The sequence below is a fragment of the Netta rufina genome, assembly GCF_964035555.1.
Source record: "Netta rufina genome assembly, chromosome: 2".
Classification (NCBI taxonomy): Eukaryota; Metazoa; Chordata; class Aves; order Anseriformes; family Anatidae; genus Netta; species Netta rufina.
This window is the reverse complement of record NC_140124.1, coordinates 118467027-118489682: the sequence shown is the minus strand read 5'-3', so window position 1 is coordinate 118489682 and position 22656 is coordinate 118467027. Positions and strand designations below refer to the sequence as shown.

The 22656-nt window shown below is 36.6% G+C and overlaps 1 protein-coding gene across 1 annotated transcript in view; it reads right to left on the bottom strand.

Annotated features, from left to right (window-relative positions):
- The window catches only part of RP1 (RP1 axonemal microtubule associated), a gene marked incomplete at both ends in the record, with an annotated part of 183739 nt that overhangs the window by 95769 nt on the left and 65314 nt on the right, over positions 1-22656 (bottom strand). Inside the window, 2 exons of the mRNA XM_084281671.1 lie at positions 87-241; positions 12046-12271. Coding sequence (XP_084137797.1) covers positions 87-241; positions 12046-12271 — 381 coding nt within the window. The remainder of the gene's footprint in view (positions 1-86; positions 242-12045; positions 12272-22656) is intronic.

The following is a 22656-nucleotide window of genomic DNA, read 5'->3' as shown; positions in this document are numbered from 1 at the left end:
AAGAAGATATTTACATTTGTTGAAGAAATGTTTTACAAGTCATGATTTACTCTTATTGACCAGAAGCAGCATTGCTTTTACTTCACCTGTCCGTGTTGAAACTTTACATTATTGTTCTTAGATCTGTGAAGCTTCCTTTTGCCAGCATCTCCTCTTGTCCCAATAAGATTGATATAAACATTAAAATCTGCTTCAGCACCAAGTTTAGCCCCTGTGTATACATGGATCTCATACACCAGTACTAGAAGAAGAAAAAGCTTGAAATTAACCTTATAGTTTGTACATTATTCAAAATCTTTCCCAACAAAATTTGGCCAGAAAACTACCTTGATTTTCAAGTTTGGAAGTAGCAACAGCTATCAATACATTTGTCAAATCTAGGTTCAAACCTTGCAATTATGTGCACAAAAAATATGAAAATACACAAAACTGAAAAAAAAAATAATATTTATGCTGAGTATAGCAGTCCATCTGCTCAGCAAAGCAGCCCATCCAGTAAATGTTCCCCAGTGCTCCATTTTCGTCTCTCACTCTGTGTTGAGTATTCATGATTTCACAATGTAATTTACAAAATCATTGTAAGTTATCTGGAGACTATTTAACTATGCCTAGTCATTGTTTCAAACAATAGTTATATTTCACTGGTTTCAAGGCATTTTCTACCTCCAGATTTGTGCAAAACTGAAATTTCTGGCAGCTAACCTTCATGTGACCTTAAAATGAGAATAGTAATCATGAATCCTCAGATTTTTAGATTTTCACCTCACACAGAATGTTGGGCAAGAAGACAAACCTCATCTGTTAAAGGTGGATACCCAACCACTTTTGAAGGTTTCAACATTTATCACTAGAGTATGTTAACACTTTTAAAAGTAGCTCTCAATTGAAATATATTTACAACTTTTTAATGTCTTTTCTTCTAGTGTGCACACCTTCAAAGAATTCTGAAATATAATTCAGAGTTACTGTATTAATATATTTTATACCATAGTAATACCACCATAATTATACAGATATGCAAACTTCTTTTAAAATAAATATTTGTAGTAATTACATACTATTATATTTTATTGCAGGTTTTCTCATTATGACTTTCAAAACAAACAAACAAACAAAAAAACCTCCTGCTTACATCTTAATGGCAATTTTTCCATATATTGTTTCTGTTCTAATCACAGCTGGCCATTTCTGCTGCAATCTAGTAGATCACAGAGAAGACTGCTGTTTCAGTAATTGATAATTTTAATTGCTCTTTGGAATAACACTACTTTTAACATGGAACTAATATGAAAACAGAAAATCATAATAAAATACTTGATACTGGACAATATTCTACAAATATTTATTAAAATCTTATTAATTTTAAGCTACCAAATAATTAGTAGAATCTAACATTTCTATAATTTTTCATTTATTCATTCCTTTTCCCAAGGCATTTTATAAAACTCAAATATCACATCATGTACAATCACTGAAGAATACCTATTTCTGATTCCCAGCAGAGAAGTTAAAAAAAGAGTAAAATAATACTACAAATAATTGAGGGCAGAAAATACCCACATATGTACTCAAAAGGAAGGGAGAGTTGATGAATAGACTGTATGCTCAACCAAATTAGAATACTTTTAATTCATATAAAATTACCCTGAACTGGAAAGGGCACTGTTTCCAACTCTATACCACTATTACAACTATGACTCAAAATAGAACTGGCTGGTCCTGATAATTTTTATTATTTTCTCTATTGCCAAACATTCATTGCAGCTCTCACATCCATGCATTAGAATATCACCATTCAGCCTGTGACATGACTGATCTCAGTAATACACACACACCAAAAATTTGGCATAGCCTTATAAAAACTAGTTGCAAGGTTTCTAACAGAATTAATCATGTTCAAAAAATGGTAAGTATGGCTGGCATATAACAAAGAGAAATAGATCTGTTAATTAGCATAATTAAGCTATATGTCATTTATTATCAGAAAATCATGGACTCACAGAATCATAGAATACCATAAGTTGGAATGGACCTACAAGAATCATTGAGTCCTGTCTCCACACAGGACCACCTCAAAATCAGACCATGCATCTGAGAGCATTGTCTGAATGCTTCTTGAACTCTGGCAGGCTCAGTGCCTTGACAACTTCCCTGGGGAGCCTGTCCCAGTGCCCAACCACCCTCTGGGTGCAGAACCTTTTCCTAACACCCTTTCCCGACCCTTCCCTGTCCCAGCTCCATGCCATTCCCTTGGGTCCTGTCCCTGTCCCCAGGCTCAGTGCCTGCCCCTCCACTCCCCTTGAGCTGCAGGCTACCATGAGGCCTCCCGTCAGCCTGCTCTGCTCTGGGCTGAACAAACCAACTGCTTCTCGTATGTCTTGCCCTCTAAACCCTACACCATCTTTATTGTCTTCCTTTGGACACTCTCTAATAGTTTTATATTTATATGGTAGTGCCAAAACTTCACACAGTGCTTGAGGTGAGGCCAACTCACCTCATAACTCTTCCTATATCACAACTCTTACTGTGCTCATACTGTGTGTAGATTAGCAGCAGAGGAATACATGCACTGGACAGAGCATAATGAGTCAAAACATGCTATGAAAGGAAACATTTAAGAAAGCAAAGAGCCATATTGATGGCAAAAATCTTGAAGGGCAAAAATCTTTCAAGGAGAAGGGGAAAGTCGCAGTTCCAAAACAAAAAATTAAAAATTATATTAATCTGTTACAACCCATTTGAATAAAAGGGCTGGACTACATGTGGAAGGCACTACAAATTAGTAAAAGCTGGGACAGATCAACATAAAGTCTCCTCCATGCTTTGACATTCTTGCTTACATTCTCAGTTTTGAAAAAGCAGAATATCTGTGGGAGGCAAGGAAAGGGCATAGACTGATTATGCTATAACTGTTTATATACAAAGATTGGTATCTGTATTACTTACACCTACTAGTAATTTCTGTGATCAAAACTGCAAAACTTCCGTAACTATAAGCACTACTTACTATTTAAAAGCATAGTCTTTTTTTTTCTTTTTTTTTTTTGAGACCCTTTAACAGAATACAAATAAGTTCTTTAATTTCTGGAGGACGACCAAACTGAATAGTTGAAATACAGGACATATCAGAACAGAATAACAGAGAATTATATCACAAAACAAAGATATTAACAGATATATAAATGACAGTTGCTTTTGTAGCACTGTGCTTCTCTCTGGTAACCAGAGAGATGATAATGATCTAATCAAGTTCAGCTTTCTATTGCCATGTGCCTAAATAATTCAGTCTGAAGTAGAAAACATGTACATGTTGAAATGTAAAGAACTGGAAAATATTTTCCATATCTCCTTGTGTCTATATATCTCTCACCATCTGGAGAATGTTAGGTCTGGCGTTTATTTAGGCTACACAATCTGTATTATTTAGAAAGGAACCTCCTTAAAAAAAGGACCAGTTTATGCTTCAAATGTTCATATAAATTAACAATACTCTGTGAATTAGGCTGCTATATTAGGATAGTAAATGTTAATTTACCTTATCTTGCCTGTATGTTACAATGTATTTCATAAGAAACAAAAGAAATTAAAATAAAATAAAATAACATAAAATAAAATAAAAATAATAAAAAGTCAAGGAATATATTATAATATTCTCCCAAATGTCCTGTATGTGTCACATGCCACTATGGAAAACTGCCTGGACAGTATATAAACATTCCCTAAATAGGTTGTGTAGGTTAAACATTTTCTGTAGAAATAGAAACCTAGGTTTCTAGGATAGAAAACCTAGGATAGAAAACCTAGGTTTCTATCAAGTCAAGTAGCTTGACTTGATGCATTTTTTTTTAAACAGTCAAGTAGTTCCTCTAGTTTGTAGATGTGCTGGTTTTACCATGCTAAGCAGCTGAACACCACAACTGCTCTCTCACTCCCCCTCCTTAGAAGAGGAGGGGAAGAAGCAAAGGAAAAAACAACTCATGGGTTGAGATAAGGATAATTTAATTAAAGGGAAAAAATAATTATTAAGGAAAGATTATTATTAATTAAATGATTGAACTAAAGGTTCAAAGAGGGAAAGGGAGGGGGAAAGGGAAAAAAAAAAAAAAAAAAAAAAAAAAAAAAGCAAGTAAAGGCTGTTTGGAAGTGCAGAGGAAAGAAATTAATCTGTACTTCCCACAAATGAGCAATGCTTGACCACGTCCTTGAAGCAGGGCCTCAACACATCTAGCCGGAGTTCGGGAGGACAGACTTTTTCTCAACAAGAGCCCACCCCTCCTCTCTTTTTCCTGTTTCCACCTTTTATCACTGAGAGTGATATCATATGGTATGGAATATCCCTTTGGTTGGTTTAGGTCAGCTGCCCTGGTGATGTTCCTTTCTCACTTTTTTGCCCACCCCCTAGGAGGGTTAGAGAGAGTCCTGATGCTGTGCTAGCACTGCTCAGCAGCAGACACAACACTGGTGTGATACCACTGCTGTTCTAGCTACAAGTGCAGAGCACAGCACTGTATGGGCTGCTGCAGGGAAAGTTAACATCCCAGACAGACCCAGTACAGTAGAACAGCTACAAAAGATGCTAGTGTTAATGGCTGTGAAGCTAGAAATTGCTTAAATATAAGAACAAGGAAAAGCATGCCACTCTGTAACAGATAAGGCAAGGTACACCAGTAGTTTGATGAGCATGGGAGACAGGTACAACCAAGTCTGGAGAAAAACTACCAGCTGAAAATACTGCTGAGATAGCAAAACTCACCATATGTGAAATTTGCCGGTTTGTGGGTTTTTGTTCATTGCTTGTTGTGTGCATTGAATAAAATTAAAAGACCCTAAAAATATATTCAGGCTCTGTATCTCTGGTTTCATTTCCTTTGAGAAACTGATAGATTCCAAGGCCCCCACTGCTGCCCATCTGAAAAGTAGATGCTGCAGTAAGAAAAAGCAATCACAAAAATTTGATTATTAGAACTCTATAGCTGATTGTCTGTACTGTAGTAGAAATTTCATTTTACTATGCACTACTGATTTAGTGAAACTACATCAACTGAAAACTGGTGTGACAAAACCAAGAAGTAGGCAAAATAATTAGGGATAGAAAAAATGATAGAAAAAAATGAGCAAAAAATGGTATAGAAAAAGTTGAAAAATAAAGTCAACTACTGAACAGAAGATAGGGAATACTATTTCAGTGGTCTAAGGGAACTGTCAGACTCACATCTAGGCAGTTCTGTCTAATGTTGGACACATTGAAGTAATAGAACCAATGTCTTGAAAAATTCAATAATTTCGATAAAAGATATAAGAGGATTAATTAACACAGAATAGATGAAAAAAAAAATCTCGGCTAGCATTCACTAGAAAAGAAAATGACCTTTTAGAAAGTCAGCGATCGAGATCTACAAACTCCTAAAAGAGTAACTTAAGATAAGTTCTATAATCAAGCAGAAAACTCTTGGATATGGGTGCATGGATGAAAAAGTTGAAACAAGGGAAGTGAAATGTTTTCAGGCAGATGTGATGAGTTTCTAAAAGGCTCCATGAAAGACAGACACTAAAGCAGTATAATTACTATGCTTAAAAATGGCACAGGTACCTAATGCCAAAAAGAATATAGAAGTCACTGACCAGTCAGATGTACAAGCATCAAATCTCATTCAGTCAGTAAAACTGCACTAACACTACCTCTTGAAATGTTATCATGAGAATTCTGGTGTTTTGTCAAGTCCTAAATCCAGCTTCTGGCTTCTACTGATAACATGAGAACATGATCTACCTGGATAAAGGGAAGAAAGAAAGGAAGTTTTGTTTCTCTGGTTATTAAGAAAATGTAACCTAAACACATATAAGGGCAACAGAATGCCTTTATATAGAATAAAGAACCCCTTTTTCACACTCCTTATTCTGATAACCTGAATCAGGGTCTACAGAGTAGAAGGTTAGGCATATTCCTGATCACTTGCCAATAGTTTAGCCTCAATTTGCAAGCAAAGTGTACGACTCTTATTTCCTTCTGAGGGAGTAATGTACAGATTTTAGTCACCTATGATATTTTCCTTTGGAAATATAAACAGTGAGGAAGCAGTACAGGGTGCATTGCATTAAACACTAAGTTAATATTTTGTTATGTTTTGAGAGGAGAAGATAATAATCTTAAAAAGATTAAAGAACTTATCAGTGAGAATAACAAAAAAAAGAAAGTTTTTGCTGCAGAAATATGTCTTTTTCTGCTGACTTCGTAAACATTACAGTCTCATTGTTAGCTCCTTCCAAACTAATTCTACTACAAGAAAAGCACAGTCATTATTTTAGAATTCTAGTGAAGAGCAGATGAATTCCAGATAAATAAAAGTATCACATTATTCACAGTACAACAGATAAGCTTCCTCTGCATTACAGCTGAGCCTAATGACACTGTTGTGCCTACAAGAGCACACTAGTTTGAATCAAGAAACTGAATTCTTTGATTGGACCTCCTTATTTCTTTCTTGTTTGTAGCATAGAGTGGTTTTAGAGGGAAAAAAAAAAAAAAGATACATTCCAGGAAAACGATAAAATGATTAGGATGATCTTGACAGAAATTGGCCATCAGGTTACAGGAACAGTCTAGAACAAGCCCAGAGTAACTTCCCCTTAAATGCTTAAATGTGATGACAGAAATGTTGGATTCTTAGTTCATTGTTTTTTTTTAAACCTACAGGTTCACTGTACCAATCCACTCCATCAGTCTGCCAGTATAAATAGACAAATGGGCCAAAGAATACAAAATCTAGAGAGATGATAAATGATGTACAGTGTTTAAATTATCACACCTTTTCTATTCAGCCCTCATTTAAGAATGGTGATACAAAATATTAGTACTGTGTAACATGGTACTGCTCCAGGTTCTTATTTCTATATGATGTCTGCTTTAATGAAATGGTCATTTTGGCTTGATTCATTAAACAGAAAGATGGAATCTCTGTCATGGGATTTTATCATTGACTACTTACCACCTGATTTGCAGAACCAGTGTTTGGTACTGCTGTGACAGAAGGGTAAAATACAGATTGGGGCAACATTAAGGCTAAAAGAGAAAAAAAATTCTTAATGGCTGATAGAGGTTGAGAAGTACTATCTTCCCCAGAATTGAAATATATGTTATGTGAGAAGTCATAAATACAAAAACACTACCAAATGAACACATTTCTGTTAGAATTACAGTTCTCAAGCTTTATAATAACCATTTCTGTTTACTCCTGATATTTAGAGCAACATTCTAAAAAACATATGGGAAATTTTTGAATGATTTAATATCTGTAATTTTTATCCCAGGAGTCTAGCACTGAAAATTCAATCTAAATCCTTGCATATGAACATGTTCTTTCCATGTTCAGCCACAGTACTATAACCATAAGATATATGTAGGGAAAGGATCTGGCATGAAGGTTATCTGCTAATTGTAGCTATAAGTACCAGTCAAAAGCTTTTCAGAAGCTGCTCAGGTCAGTGGAGAAGAAAGAAAAATTGAAACATATGGTTTACTAATATACTGCTCTAAAGTTTGGGGGCTGATAAAAGTTTCCAATGATGTTTTCCTATTGCTATGTATTTGTGGAGGAGGGAGGACAAGGGGGTAAGATGTTTAGTCTTTGGAATCTGAGTCTCTGGACTGCCTTCATTCACTCTCCCGGTCACAGCCCTGGCTTGTAGCAAAACAGTTACAGCACATCTCTAGAGTGCACTGACACGGTTGGGGAAACATCTCCAATGAACTGTCAGCTGTAACACTGCACTGCCAAAGACTCAAACAACAGCAACCAAAACATAGCAGCATTACAGATTTAAATTCTTAAAATAAATACCCAAGTAGAGCAATGAATAGATCTTCGTAGTCAGTCATTTTGCCTTTACTGGACAAGATCAGCTACTTCAAAAGAAAATAAAACAAACAAACAAAACAAAACAAAAAAAAACTGTGATGCATGTAATGTAACATAACAGAAGAAAATTTCTGAACTATTGTTCAGATTTCATAGCCCCAGCAATTTCATCCTGAGTAACACAGAGAAGGTAATCTTCAGAACATTTCAACTTTGGTGAAAAAAAAAATAAAAAAGACAAACAAATAAACAAACAACAACAACAAAAACTTACTAAGCAATTTTACAATAGGAAAATGAATCCAGACTGTTTATATAAGTAGTCGGTGCCTCTTGAGTGATTAAACAAGGATACAAATTTTGTAGAGATAATGCTTGAGTCATTACTATTTGCTTCAGTCATCTTTTGCATTTTTTCACTCAGTCAGCACATTCTAACCTGTTTCTGTATTTGTGTGCACATTTCCCCAAGTGAAAAAGTCTAAATATTTTGAGCTTGAATTTTTCAGGCCACAGCCTCAAGATTTATCTTCTGTCTCAAAACAGTACAGGTATTCCTTCAGTTATGTGAACATTCTTACTTGAAGTTTATAGACAAATAAACAAGAGTAAGAATATTTGAAACTTCTCATATCTTACAGCACCTTAGATCAAAATTTCAGCTACCCAAAGTCAATCAGTTCTCCATGTTAGGCTGGGTGATACAGGTTGTCTTCACACCCACAAAGGAACACAGTGGTGGGCAAAGTCCATATAACACCCTATTCTGGCTTCTCCTAGACCTATCACAGAAGCTATCAGCCCGTCTTCATAAGCACAGGGGCACCAGGGTGGGTCAGAATCCAAAATAAGGTCCCAGACAAATAGTCCAGTGCTCTCCCAAGGCTGTCCCAGGAAAGCCTCAGCCCCGGAGAAACCCATCATGACAAGTGCAGAGCATGCCAGAGCATCTTTCAGACTGCTGGATGTGGGGCACAATGTGGAATGCAAAGGAAGAGCATTTCAGGGTAGCACAGGATTTATTATGCAATGTTTAAGGGAGGAGATGATGGCAGGGAAAAGGATGGATTTAGGTGATTTGGGGAAGAAGAAGTATGCGAAAACAGAGGGATCAGGGAATCAAGAGGGCTGGTGACAACTGTTTGCTAATTAGTATGGTTGTCGGGCTGCATTCTGTACCTGATCAGCACTGTCTGTCTCACCTTCCTGTTATCTTCCTTTCTAACTCTTCAGTACAGCCTCAAGGGCTCATATGGCCATGTACCAGCAAATGGAGACTGGGATCCAGGGGCATCTGCTGGACAGTCTTGTACATAAGCCCAGCTGCTGGAAGCACCCATGCTGTACATATGCATATATAGAGAGAGAGAGACTATATACATGTATATAGACATACACATGTATATAGACATTCTCAGTAGCAAACTTGGTCAGCCAGAGAGGGGAGCAGGATGAGGCTGCTGGTGTGGTCTGTTAGTACAAGTGCTCTGCATGAATGTGTTGTCTGTGTGGCTGATCATGTATGAATGTATATGTGTGGTGTATGCATATGTTCTGTGCATGTGTACCTAGTGGGAATACATGTCCAGCCTCTCTGCTGGTTGAACATGAAGCTGTGTTGGTCTCAGCTCTCTTGGCCTGCCAGATCTGGTCAATCTGGCTTCTGTGTTGTCATGATGCTATAAAGCTAAGTCAAAAGCATTCAAAATAAAGCTTTTAGCTTATTTTCATTGGGTAACACTTAAGTAATTTACCTAGTTCAGGACATGATCAACAATTTCCAACACCCATCACTTGGAAAACAGTTTAACAATTTGTTGTTGATTATGTATAACATAATATAAACTAAATGAACAACAGCAACAAATAAAAAATACATTTAATATGGTAAACCAAAAATAATATCTGGAACTGCTAGAAAAAGTGACATGGACAGTCAGAAAAAATAAGGAAGGTTACCAATGTGAGAAATTTGGATGGAAAAGAAAGGATTTCAGAGAGGAAATTAAGGAAAGGCTGTCAGAATCTGTAAATAGCTTAGGGAATAAAGAAAATAAATTAGAAAGAAAAAAAAAATAAAGACAAGGAATCAAAAAATCAACTCCACAGTTTTGGGTCCTTGTTAGGTATGTAGTAGAGTTTGGTTGGAGAAAGCAAAAAAAGAAAAAAGGGATAAGAGAAAAACTACCCTTTCTTCCACAGAAGAAGCTGGGTAATAGAGTGTTAAAGAACAGCAATTTAAAAAGTGTGTCTTCTGAGCCTAATTTGTATTTGTTCATTTTGTTAAAGTTTTTATCACATCATTGTCACAGTTAAGTAAGTATATTACCACTAGAAGATACCAGATTGCACTGAAAGTATGGGAGACAAATTACTAAATCATATCAGATTATCATTAAGTAATAAGTAGTACATCATTTATTCTGCTGGAGAAAATGACTTGATGTGGTTTATCCAGTACTTGTAAGCAATTAGCTTTTAAATGGGAAATGCAGATGGATAGTGTTTCATTTGCTTGTTCTTGAGAAGCTAAATAGGAAATCCTTGGGAGGCCTTGCTGAGTTTATATTGATATTCAATTTAAATGTGCCTAAAATCAATAAGTAATTTGTAAAACTTACAATTTCAGGAAATTTTCAAATCCTTTCTAATGCATCTTTACTTAAAATCTTGAGACATATGTTTTAATAAAGATAATGCTCATGCAAAAGCAATGAAAGATTCAGTAATAGTATGATTTAAAAGTATGAATGAACTTGCTGTTTTAAAAATATTCCTAGCCTTTGTCAGCACTGACCTGATTTTTCAGTGCATGTCACCTTGCTTCATCACCTACAACCACCAAACTGAAGTGCACCTACTGCAATATTAGTACTTTTTTATCAATGCGTATTTCAGAACACAAAATGCAAATTTAAGTTCTTCATGTTGAATTGCTTATATAACTTAACTGTCTTCTCCAGTATTTTTCTACTGTAACAAAATATGACGTTTATTTAACTGTAAGAAGCAGCTGTGCTTCTTACACTGTGGTATATGAACCATGGGGTCTGGTTCATCCTGATCAGTCCCTGTTTTTGAAATCTTATATTAAATTCACTAAATACTCTGTAGAACAATTGAAAAAAAAAAAAATAGAGAGAGCAGAGGTGAGCTGATATGTTTCTCAGTATCTTCTGGCTTCTTTAACAGAGGAGATCGGTAGTCCTCTTTGGCCTTGAAACCCACAGAAAACATTCACATATCACCAGTCTTTATAGCTTTTGTAGAGAATTACATTCTCTTAAGATTTTTCCCACTTGATATTTCCTTCTGAAATGGTTTGATCTCACTAAGTGCATGATGAGCCATTTTTATCTTGAACCACTGATTCCGTGCAATAGTCACTACTTTATTTTGAATACAGTTTGCCAGAATGATAGCAGCTACATCTACAAGACCTATCAATGTTGGACAGTATTGTCTAACAGCTGTATCATTGTAATTCTGTTAATGTCAAGAGAATTCTATAAAAAAAAAAAAAAAGTGCTATACGATTATATTGGCTCTCTCTTCCTGTATGTAAGCTCAGGACTGTTTAAATAATAACTTGATATGATGGGCTATTTTCTGCTTCACTTGAAGAGAACAGAGTGCATCAAAGCTGCGGATAAACTTTGAGGCCACAAAAGTGCCACCCTGTAGCTAACAATTTCTATGTTAATGGCTGTGACTTGAGTCTCATTTGGAAAACATGCTTGTGATGGTTTGGATCACAGATTTCTGGTGAAGGATATCTTATGCAGCAAAAGAAAGTATGACATCAAACTTGCTATAAGGAACTTGATGTCAGATGACATTGCATACCTTGATATGCGTTGATTTCCTGCTTTACATGTATAGGCTAGTTGTTCTAAAGAGAAGAATTTGCCAGTGATTTAGGGGTAATCTGAGATTCTATGAATTTTAGAGGGGTAAGATACCCTGGCCACAGCTATTATTCTGATTGTAGGGAGGAAGGGAGTGGGGTAAAATGACCAATTCCCACTTGTTTGGAACTAGGAAGTGTCTTGTAATGGAAATGATCATTTCATGATTACACTGACTTTCGGGCAGTCTGCCCTGGAGAAAGAAAGGAAAGGAAGGGAAGTTGTCATATACTCAAAGGATAAGGCTAGTGAGCATATGATCTAAAATACTGAGTACATACATGGCAAAAGTTCCTTTGTGGGGTTTCTTATTGCCACTTCTCTCCATGTATCACCTTCACCCTTGTCTTCTGCAAGCCAGCACTCTATGGGTAGACAAATCACTTCTTGAGAAAGAGGGACTAGTCTTTCAAGTCTGACTTCCTCCAGGTACCAACTGGGATCATTTCCAGTGTTATCATGGCCAATGCGGATTTTATATAGCTGCCCAAGATCCCCGAGATTAATCTGTAATTACAAAAATAAATAAATAAATAAATAAAATTAAAAAATAATATAAAATGTTATCTTTTAACAATCCTTCTTGCACTAGGCATGCAAGCTAAGTGTGCAGCTAACATATAACCCAGAGTTCTGTTCTTCAGAAAATGAAGCCTTAATATGAATCCCAGAGCAATCAAGTAAAAGCATATGAAGTAGTTTGCAAGAGTAATTTAATTGACTCAAGTACTGTATTATTTAAAGTGACTAAAGGGCTCAAACAATTCAGTTGCTTTTTAGATCTCTTGACAGCATCCAGTTAGTAGTGTGGTAACGTAAACCTCTATTTCTAGACAAATACTTTAACGAACAGAAGTACCTTCAGTCATTGCTGCACGCACTAATATATTTTGCAGTCCATAGAGTTACCATCAGCAGAGCTCCATTAACTATTCCTACCACTTATCAGACTGATGTGGCCCACTTTTCTCTGTCTTCTATTTTTACGTGCATTGGTGTCAGGGTTAACCGTTTATATAAATGCTGATGCCACACTGCAACAAATTTAAACAATAAAACATGACTATGTCCCATTGAATACTGCAGCCCTGAAATAAGAGCCACTTTGTTTTGGACTGCAGAACTTTTTTGAACAATGCTGATGGCAGGAACCTAAGCACAAAAGCAGGGTTAACCACTTTCATTTTCAGTGATGTGTTTGAAAGCTGATGGTACAGGGAAAGAAATCACAGAGGGGGAAAAAATAGTTGTTTCTTTTACCATTATACCAATTTGCTACTGTTTAGCAATAAAAAAATAAATAAATAAAATAGAAAAAAAAATAAATAAACAAGCAGATAACAAACAGGAACCCCAGCTGTCAAAATGACTAAAATTGATGAACTAGGATTTGGGTCTCCATTGGGACTGTTATGGAAGGTAATATTCATGTCTGACCCAGAACAAGAGTTTTCCCTTCAATGTTTTTTGCAGAGAAACACTGCACACTAATGTTCTTCATGGTACAGCTCTGTGGAGATTGGGAACACAGGCAAAATAGACACATACTCCTTTTACTCTTTTGTTGAAACATTTTCCTAGGCAATTTCACAGGCTAGTGTAACTCTGATATTTCTCAGTCATGAGGACCTAAAGAGAATCTTGCAGCCTTATTTGATCACCATTTCCTCGCATCCCTGTGACAAGCCTGGTGCAATGTGGGCTCAGAAGATGGTATCATGACACATGCTAATGATATGAAGTCTGAATAGAGTAGCCTGCCAAGTAGCAGGTTTTTCTATATTAAAACAGTATGTTAAAGTAAGAGGTGCTAACTGAACATATAACTATAGTAATAAAATCACGCACATTAAAAATATGCTGCTAATACTCACAGCAAGATTACAACAGCAGATAAAAACTCTCTGGAACTAGTCACAACTGTAGCCAAGATGTAGGCTACATTATGGCTAAGTTGCCATAATAACCCTCTCACACAGCCACAAAGCAGAGAACTTTGTAGTGGGCAAGTGACTGCTAAAGTTGCCTTGCAAACAAATACAACAGTATATTAGAACCCTCCCCCTTAACTTCCAACAAAATGGAGTTTAACACTGACCAAAAACAAAGGAGGTATCCCCTCGAGATTGAGGCACTGGCTGCTATTAGTGGTGCAGAAGTTTTAAAGGGCAATTTGGTAAAAACACACAAACAAACGAAGAAACACTGAAACCTTGCAACCTCATGCCCATTATTAAATTTGCCCTTCTTGAAGGAAGAGTGTCAGAGGCATCTTTGCATACAGTTTTCATTACCAGGACACTGAGTCAGGATCAGGAAACTTTGTTGAAAAGCCTCTTTTCTCTTCTGAATTATTGAATAAGTCATTTGAATAAACTGAGAGGTTATTGGTAAAAAAATCCCCCATATATATAATGGATATCATACAACTGGGCTCCTTGATTTATTTAGCATATCATGTTATATGCTTCTTTGTTTGTTTGCTTGTTTTCTTTTGTTTTCCCCAGAAGGAAATCTAAGGTGGGAGATAAATTTCCAGGTGAATTTGCAAAGAGTTTTAACATTGCTGATGATTTTTAGCAGACCACTGGTACAATTGGAAAGAAAAGCTTCAAAAAAAAAGCAGAAATATGTTAACTGAATGAGGAAAAAAAAAAGAAAAAAAAAAGAAAAAAAAAATTGAAATCGAAGGACTTCCTGTATAAGGAGCACTGGATAAGTAACCCACCAAACTTGATCAAGTGGAGTTTCCAGAAAAATCCATACAGAACAAAAAGCACTGTCCAGACGGTTACGTTTCTCGAGAAGACACTCGTATTTGCAGTTTGATTAGATTCGCTAACATCCTGTTTAGCATCTCTAAATTTCTGTATTTGTGTCTTTCCTTTGCTTCCTATCCCTCCTTAACATTCAGCCTCTAAAAGAGGACTCAATATAGCAACACTAAGGAAGTTATGACCATGTGCTAATTGTGACTTTGTCCAAAGTGTCAAGCCAAATGTATGTGTGCTTTTGACTACTAGTAAATTTCCAAATTATGAGATTTTTAGAATGGGAAATTTTGCAGGAACGTAAAGCCATTATAGATAATGACATACTTCTGGGACTGAGAGGTCTCTTAAAAATAATTAAAAATACAGAACACCGACAATCTAAAAATTTGTTTAATAATATTCATGTTCCTGACTAATTGTTTAAGGGCCAAAAAACTGTTGTGCCAAAAAATATCATGTTTATTCTTGTGTGGAAATTAAGGCAAGGATGTCAACAGCAGAGATCAAATCAGTTGCATATGATGTTCTGGAAAACATAATACAATTACAGTCTTAGATGCAGCGTCTGTTGTAGTTTTGGGGTACGAACAATTTATCTTTCTGTCAGAACAGATATCACATTGGTCTCTCAGTGGCATTGACTTACTTAACACATTACATTTTGCCAACTGGAATTCTGTCAAATGAATGCCGAATTTTGCTCTTGCAGTAAAATGCAGAGGAAAATACTCATATAACATGGTTGAGCTAATGATCTTATTTTGCCAACTGTAGGCACTGTATCTTGAGGTTGTTCCTTCATTTCAATTATTGACTAAATCACAGAATCATAGACTGGTTTGGGTTGGAAGGGACCTTAAAGATCACCTAGTTCTAACAACCAACACCTCCAACACCTCCCACCAGACCAGGTTGCCCAAAGCCCCATCCCACTTGGCCTTGAACACTTTCAGGGGTGGGGCATCCACAGCTTCTCTGGGCAACCTGTGCCAGTGCCTCACCACTCACATAGCGAAGACTTTTTTCCTAATATCTAATCTAAATCTCTCCTCTTTTAGTTTAAAACCATTCCCACATGTCCTATTCCTGACAAATTCCTGACATGGAATTTGTCCCCTGAAATCCCCTGCAATTCCTGACAAAAGTCCCTCTCCTGCTTTCCTGTACTCCTTTAGGTACTGGAAGGCTACTATAAGGTTTCCCTGAAACCTTCTCTTCTCCAGGCTAAACAAACCCAACTCTCCCAGCCAGTCTTCATCTTGAACATCTGCATGTCTTGAACACAAGACGACATACTTATTCTAGCTTTTCTCTACTATAGTTTCATGGCTGCAAAAGTAACTGAATTTTATATAGCCTTTCTAACAGAAATGCAGTAAATGTCCATGTAGAGACCCATGCAGAAGAGTCCCAGAACTAAAGCACCAGTTTACAATTCAGACAACTATATTTTATTCCCAGATCTGCTTTAGGCTTCCTGAGAAACATTACATTATTCACTTGCCCTCTTTGCTTTACTTTCTTAAATTTACAACAAGGGTAACACTTACACCTCTCTCACAGGGACACTGCAAAGCTCTATTCACAAGTGTTTTGATTCTCAGAAGACACAAGTCCAAAATTCTGTATTTTTTCCAAAACTTCTGCTCATTCTCTGTTGGTTGCTATTTTCCCATAACTCAGTCAAAAATCATCAGTTGTAAATCTCCCAGCTAACTACATAAAGTCAGTATTTTCTCTCATGGATAACGTGATGTCATTTACAGTTACCTAGTCTCTCTTTTATATGGGAATGCAACTTCTGCTGATGCTAGCAGAAGTTGTGCACAGAATAAGGGAAGAATAAGAACAAGTTGCTCAAGTGAATATGTTGTATATCTGCTGAAAAACACAGTCAACATAATAAATGTATTCCACCACTGTAAACAGATGCTGTAGGCACTCAAAACTTCATAAATGGCAAGGAAAGAGAGACATGATGTATTTTAGGATAGGTCTACAATGGCTTGAGCAAACTTGCTAGAGTCCTAGGAATAGTATATCTGAGTTAGCACAATAGTCCCTCAGACTGATAGTACTGCTTCTCCAGGCACACTAATGCTGGTGGCCACTGAACAGAGGTGTGGCAGCAAAAGTGGCAGCTTGATTTTAATCTTTTCTGGTCTATACAAAAATAGAATTGACAAAATCATCAGATATTCAATCCTCAGACAACATGGTCAAAGCATTGTGACAGTTCAAACTTTAGTTTATTCAGCATATTAAAAATTAGTTTCCAAACTTTCTATCTTCCTGTAAAATATCCAGCTTGATACAGTAGAGTTTGGACGTGGATGGAAATTTAAACTTGTAAAGTTTTGGGGTATGAAACTGCCTTTCAGATTTAGCTTAGGTCAGCCATGCATAGATCATAAAAAGACCCAAAGTACCACAGAGTTAACAACAGCCTGTAAACACAGGTATCCCCTTTAGGCAAAAGAACCTAGATATCACAAACATCATATATGCTGACAAAACAGCATATATGCATCATATATATAGGGGTTGCCTATTAGAAGGTCTTCTCACAAACGCTAACCTCTGACTCTTCCCAGCATAGTTTTACATACTATCTGAGTCACCACTTACAGCTCACTTGTTGATTGACTGTGAAACCCCTTCTGATGTGTCAACTGAGTTATGACAATTTCTGTGATGCGCTCTGAAGAGAATGGACATTTTGGCCTCATGCAAACCCTTATGCTTATGTGAAAGAGATTGCCAGCACTTAATAACCATAATATCTTTGTGAGTACAATAATCCCAGTAATTCTATTCTCTTTGTACTATTTTTCTTTTTGTACTAGCATTTTTTGCCTGCTGATTGATACAACTGTATGCTTTGCTCATCACTGCTACTTATTTTTTTGTAAAAACATAGGAGTAAACTCTTTTCTCCACAAAGGCAATGAGAACATTTTCATTAAACTGTGCCTTAGAAAACTTGGCCTTACTTTTTGAAATTGAAGCCTAACAAAGCTCATATTTTACAATTTTCCCTAAGATAAAATCTGTATTTATTAGGAAGAAGTTAATCCTAAGGAGAATGCAAGGACTAGATTTTAATTCTGTTTCTAAATGAGCTATGCAAATACTCTTTTCAGTCCCTAGCATACAGATACTTTGAATGAAGTCAGTATGACCTATTTTCATGTACTTGAGATGTTTAACTAAGTGAAAAGTGAAGAGCTTAACAAGAGACTGTTCAGTGGAAAGATACTTCAGTAAATGGATGGAAAAAATATACGTAATGACTTTATTTCTCTATATAGTGGAAGGAGCAAAATATTCCAGTTGTATAGACACTATTCTGCAATCTCTTTGAAATAAGCGCAGGCTAGCATGAAAATCATTTGTATAAGTCAACACTTCAGGACTGGTTCCACCAAAATCCCAATGACTAAAACAACTGCTAGAGGCTGTATTTGATGGACAGATATTTAATTTCATGTAAAGCAATCTCATTAACAGAATTTCAGAGACGTCATGTGCAGCAGATTCCCAAAAGGATGAGAAATCATTGACTTCATTAGTTTAAATTTTTCAGCATCTGTATATAACGGAGAAATCCTTGGATGTAAAAGACATTTTTGCTTTGTGAACATGCAGCTGGCACATGTTGCCAAAAATATCATAACTGATGTACCAGCAAAGCACCCATGGTCCACCCACAGAGCTTGAATTTTCCAGATGTCTGAACTCAGCCTATTCAAGAATTGTAGTCAATGAACTTGGTACAATTATGCATTACCTCAAGAATTAGAATATGCCACAGATGTTCACATCTTAACAGTCTAATGAAAAAGGTGGATATAGACATGTAAGAAGTAGGTTTACAAGCCACACAAAGATCAGCATTACATTATTTTTTTCCACTTCATACTTGCTTTGGTTATACAAATAAACTGGGTAAATAAGCACTGCTCATTGCACAGTGAGAATTAAACACTTTTTTTTTTTTTTTTTACAGTCCACTCAACCTCTTTTCATCCTATAGCTAGTTCCATATCATATTCATTCCCTTGACCTTCCAATATAGGCTAACAATGTGCTAGTATTCACTAAAATGTATGCCAATTATCCATTTCCAGGTTAATTAGAGAAAGAAAATGTCACATTACCATTACTTGCTCAACTAGCAGTACCAACAGCTTGGTTTTTCCACCCTGAAGTACAACATGGGAAAATGCTTTAAGAATAACATTGAAGATATGGAGGAACTCTTTTCATTCTCATTGTGGATAGTTATGCCAGCTCCAAGTATTTACAGTATCAGGGTGTCAGGCCTTAAAAATAAACACGAAACTTCTGTATTAGGAGAATGTAGCTACTTCCATAACTGAGATTTTTTTGAGTGGTTGGCAGTTTTTGAAGTTAGACCAGGAGTATTTTACTGGGTGTGAAACTTTTGAAAATAGGTGGGGAATTAAAACACTGCCTATCAGAGGATGTGAACTGAAATACAGCCTAGCATTGCCTGTAACAAAGCTCAACAAAGGTTTGGCCATGTAAGATAAATTGAACTCTACTTAACCTTCTCCACATGCACACACATGATGCTAACAGGATGATGCTGTGATTGGATGAGAGCACCTTATGAATGAAGAATTGATGGATTATAAGAAAGATTATGCTGGTGAGCATATAACAGTGCTTTGAACAGTCTGAAGATTCATGGAGATTCATTTAAGAGAAGGTACATACAGACCAGTCACCTCTATCCAAAACCTTGCAGTAAGACTGGATCTCTGATTTACTTTCTTTTTGACCATTGATTCTGTAATAACCTGGCAGACTATGAACTGACCTCTGCAAAATATGTCTGTCATCTCCTGGTGGATTTACAGCAATATTTATCACTCAGGCATGAAGTCATCAGCCCTGAAAAAAAAATACGACATCCAATAGTGCCTTCTCTCAACAGTGTAGGCTACTGGGAGCACATCAGGCTTTCTGCTTTGCCTTCCTAGGGAGTAAAGGATATTTTTTTATCCTGATGTAAGGAAGGCCAATAACCTTATGTGCTGAAAAAGGAAGAGCACAGCTAGCAGGTCAAGGGAAGAGATCCTTGTCCTCTACTCAGCCTTGATGAGACAAATCTGGAGTGCTGCATCCAGTTCTGGGCCTCCCAGTACAAGAGGCATGGACATACTGAAAGAGTCCAGTGAAAGAGCATGAAGATGACAAAGGGACTGAAGCACCTCTGCTTCAGAAAAGGCTGAGAGCTGTGACTCGTCAGCCTGGAGAAGAGAAGAACTTCTCTTGTATGTTCTTCTGTTTTTCTTGTATGTTATCTTTGTGCATAAATACCTGAAGGGAGGAGGTAAAGAAGACAGAGTCAAGCTTTTTTCTGTGGTACCCCATGACAAGATGAGAGGCAATTGGCACTAGTAGAAATATTTATATTGAAATGTAAATCCAATTAAACGTATGGAAAAAAAAAAAAAAAAGGATGAGAGTGGTCAAATATTGGAACTGATTGAACAGAGAGGTTCAGAGAGGTTGTAGAGATATCTCCGGCCTGGGAGATATTAAAAATGTGAGCAGACAATGTCCTGAGAAACCTGGTCTAGCTGGCTCTGCTTCGAGCAGGGAGGTAGGACTTGCTAACCTCAACTATTCTGCAGTTCTGCAGACCTCAGTGCAATGAAGTCACCTTATTGACATCATTATATCTGAGCTGAGAACCAGATTCAACCTCCGTGGTACTAAGAAATCCCTACAGTGCACAGTGTAAATCATTTTCACAGAAGACAGACTGTCAAAGAGCTGGCCATGTTAAGTAGAACCATCACAAACATTATCATCTGTTTCAGTGCAAGGTGCATTGATCTCACTATATTTAGCACAAGCCCTGTACTTTTAAAAGTGTATATTATCTTTATAAAGTCACACCAAGCCCATTAAAAAAAAAAAAAAAAAAAAAAAAAAAAAAAAAAAGATTTTTAAGAGGTAAGAATGAGAGAATATGCTATAACCATTAGTCATACTTCTCACTTCTGAAACGTGCTCAGATACTGAGATGATGGGAGGCATATGGTTACAAATAAACTAGAAAATGGCTGAAGGGAAGGCAAGACAGGAGTATGGATGTTTGAATTTGAGCCCTTGACACAGGAAAATAGGGGAGATCTTAACAGGGAGACCCTTAGCAAAGGACACTAAAGTCACAAAATCTCAGATACAACTGCCTGAAGCTGACCGGGGAGACTAAACTGACAGCGTAAACTGAGAGAGAGGACTCACATGAGATACCAACAGGGTTTTTTCAATATGTTTTCACCTTGGAGCTGCATTGACATAAGGTGGTGGTGGGGAATTATAGATTTATGGCTGAAAGATTGAACCTGAAACTGAGTAACAGTACATAAAGTCTTCTAAAGAAACTACCTAAAAATAAATATATATGCTCATACTATAGGACCCCACACTGCAAAATTACTGAAGAAGCAATACCATGTTCAGTCACCCTCATTTCTTGAAGATGAGTTGAATTGCGTTTTTCTCCAAGGTTGTCTGTGAGCTCCTTACAATCCTTCCATGTTGCTTTCTTGGAACCAGATAAATTTTGCTTTATGCACAGCCTGTAGCTGCTGGAGATAGTTTTACATACTTCTCCCTTTTATCTCAGTAAGGAATGAGGTTCATGTTGTTATCATACAGATTTAGTAGAAAGATGGACAGTTTCAAGTGGAGTTAAAGCTAGCAATATGTCTGTTTTATGCTGCCTTAAGCATATCTGACTAAAGCCTGCGTTGCTCTAAGTTTTATTCAACAGTCTCTGGACCTAAGTGGCCATTATGGCTAACAGGGACAGCTGGAAAATAGCAGGACACAAGCTATGTCTAGCTTTTAGGCATCGGCAGTCCCATGGTTAAGAGAGCAGATAGCTACATTAGTGCTCGCAGTCACTTTTACAATCTTCCCACTCAGGAAGAATTCTCACTGAGCTCATTACAAGCTCTTTTATTTTAACAATGGGAGGAAAAGCATGAAAATGGATTTGTTACAACCTATTTTATAACATTTGGTTTTCTCTGCACTGCTTCGCATTTTACTTTAGACATCTCAGTTTTGACTGATGAAACAATGAATATGAATCCAAGGTACAGAAATGAAAGACATGAACTGAAACATGACAGATTCTTATAATCTGTAAGGCTGATTCTAAAGGAAGTAATGTTAATTATTAATGCACAGATTACTTAAAACAACTGATACTTTTATGCAAAGTGAAGGAAACCTAAATGAAAAACAACAAATAATCTCTAAGTATAAAGCCATCATGTGGTGCAATACAGCATAAGGTGCACCGGATGAACACAATTCTTCACAAACAATGTACATATTACTAGAAAGAAAAAAACTGGTTTTAGCACCTCTAGCAACTTCATCACAGGAATACTGTATTTGTTAAACTTAATGATCAAATGTCTCTCCAAATATTAGTAGGAGCCTTGCTTTTCATCTACTTAATTATTCTTTGACATTTTGCTGTAATAGACTATATAAATTATGTCTGTGTTTAAAGGGTGCTCCATACAAATGAAGAAACCTTAAACAGTGTAACTGGTTATGAGGCCAGCTTCACGGGCTATAGAAACAAACTAATGGAGCACAATTCACACCTGTGATAGATTCCAATGTCCAATTCTCCTGAAATATCATGCATGTTCCACACTTGCAAACATGGAACAACCATCCTCCTTACAAAGACAGCTACTGACTGTAAAATATCTTCACTATATTGAAGATTTTTAATATTTCTTAGGAAAAAAAATCCAGCACTCTTAATATATAGCTTAATATATAATATAAATTTGAATTGAAGATAAAATTGAAGATAAAATTGACAATGTGTTGAGGACAGTAGGACCAATATTGCCCTAAAGAGACTCCAAAACTGACAATGAAGCAAATGTCACAAGGCAAGGCATGGGAGAATCCTTGCTAAGGAGGAGCTAATTCCTGCCACTCTCGGTAAGGCTAGGATACAGTATTTTGAAAAGAGAATTACTGAACCAGCCGGTGCTTTTACTGACTTCATTACTAGAAGAGCAAACTTGTAGGGAATTATTC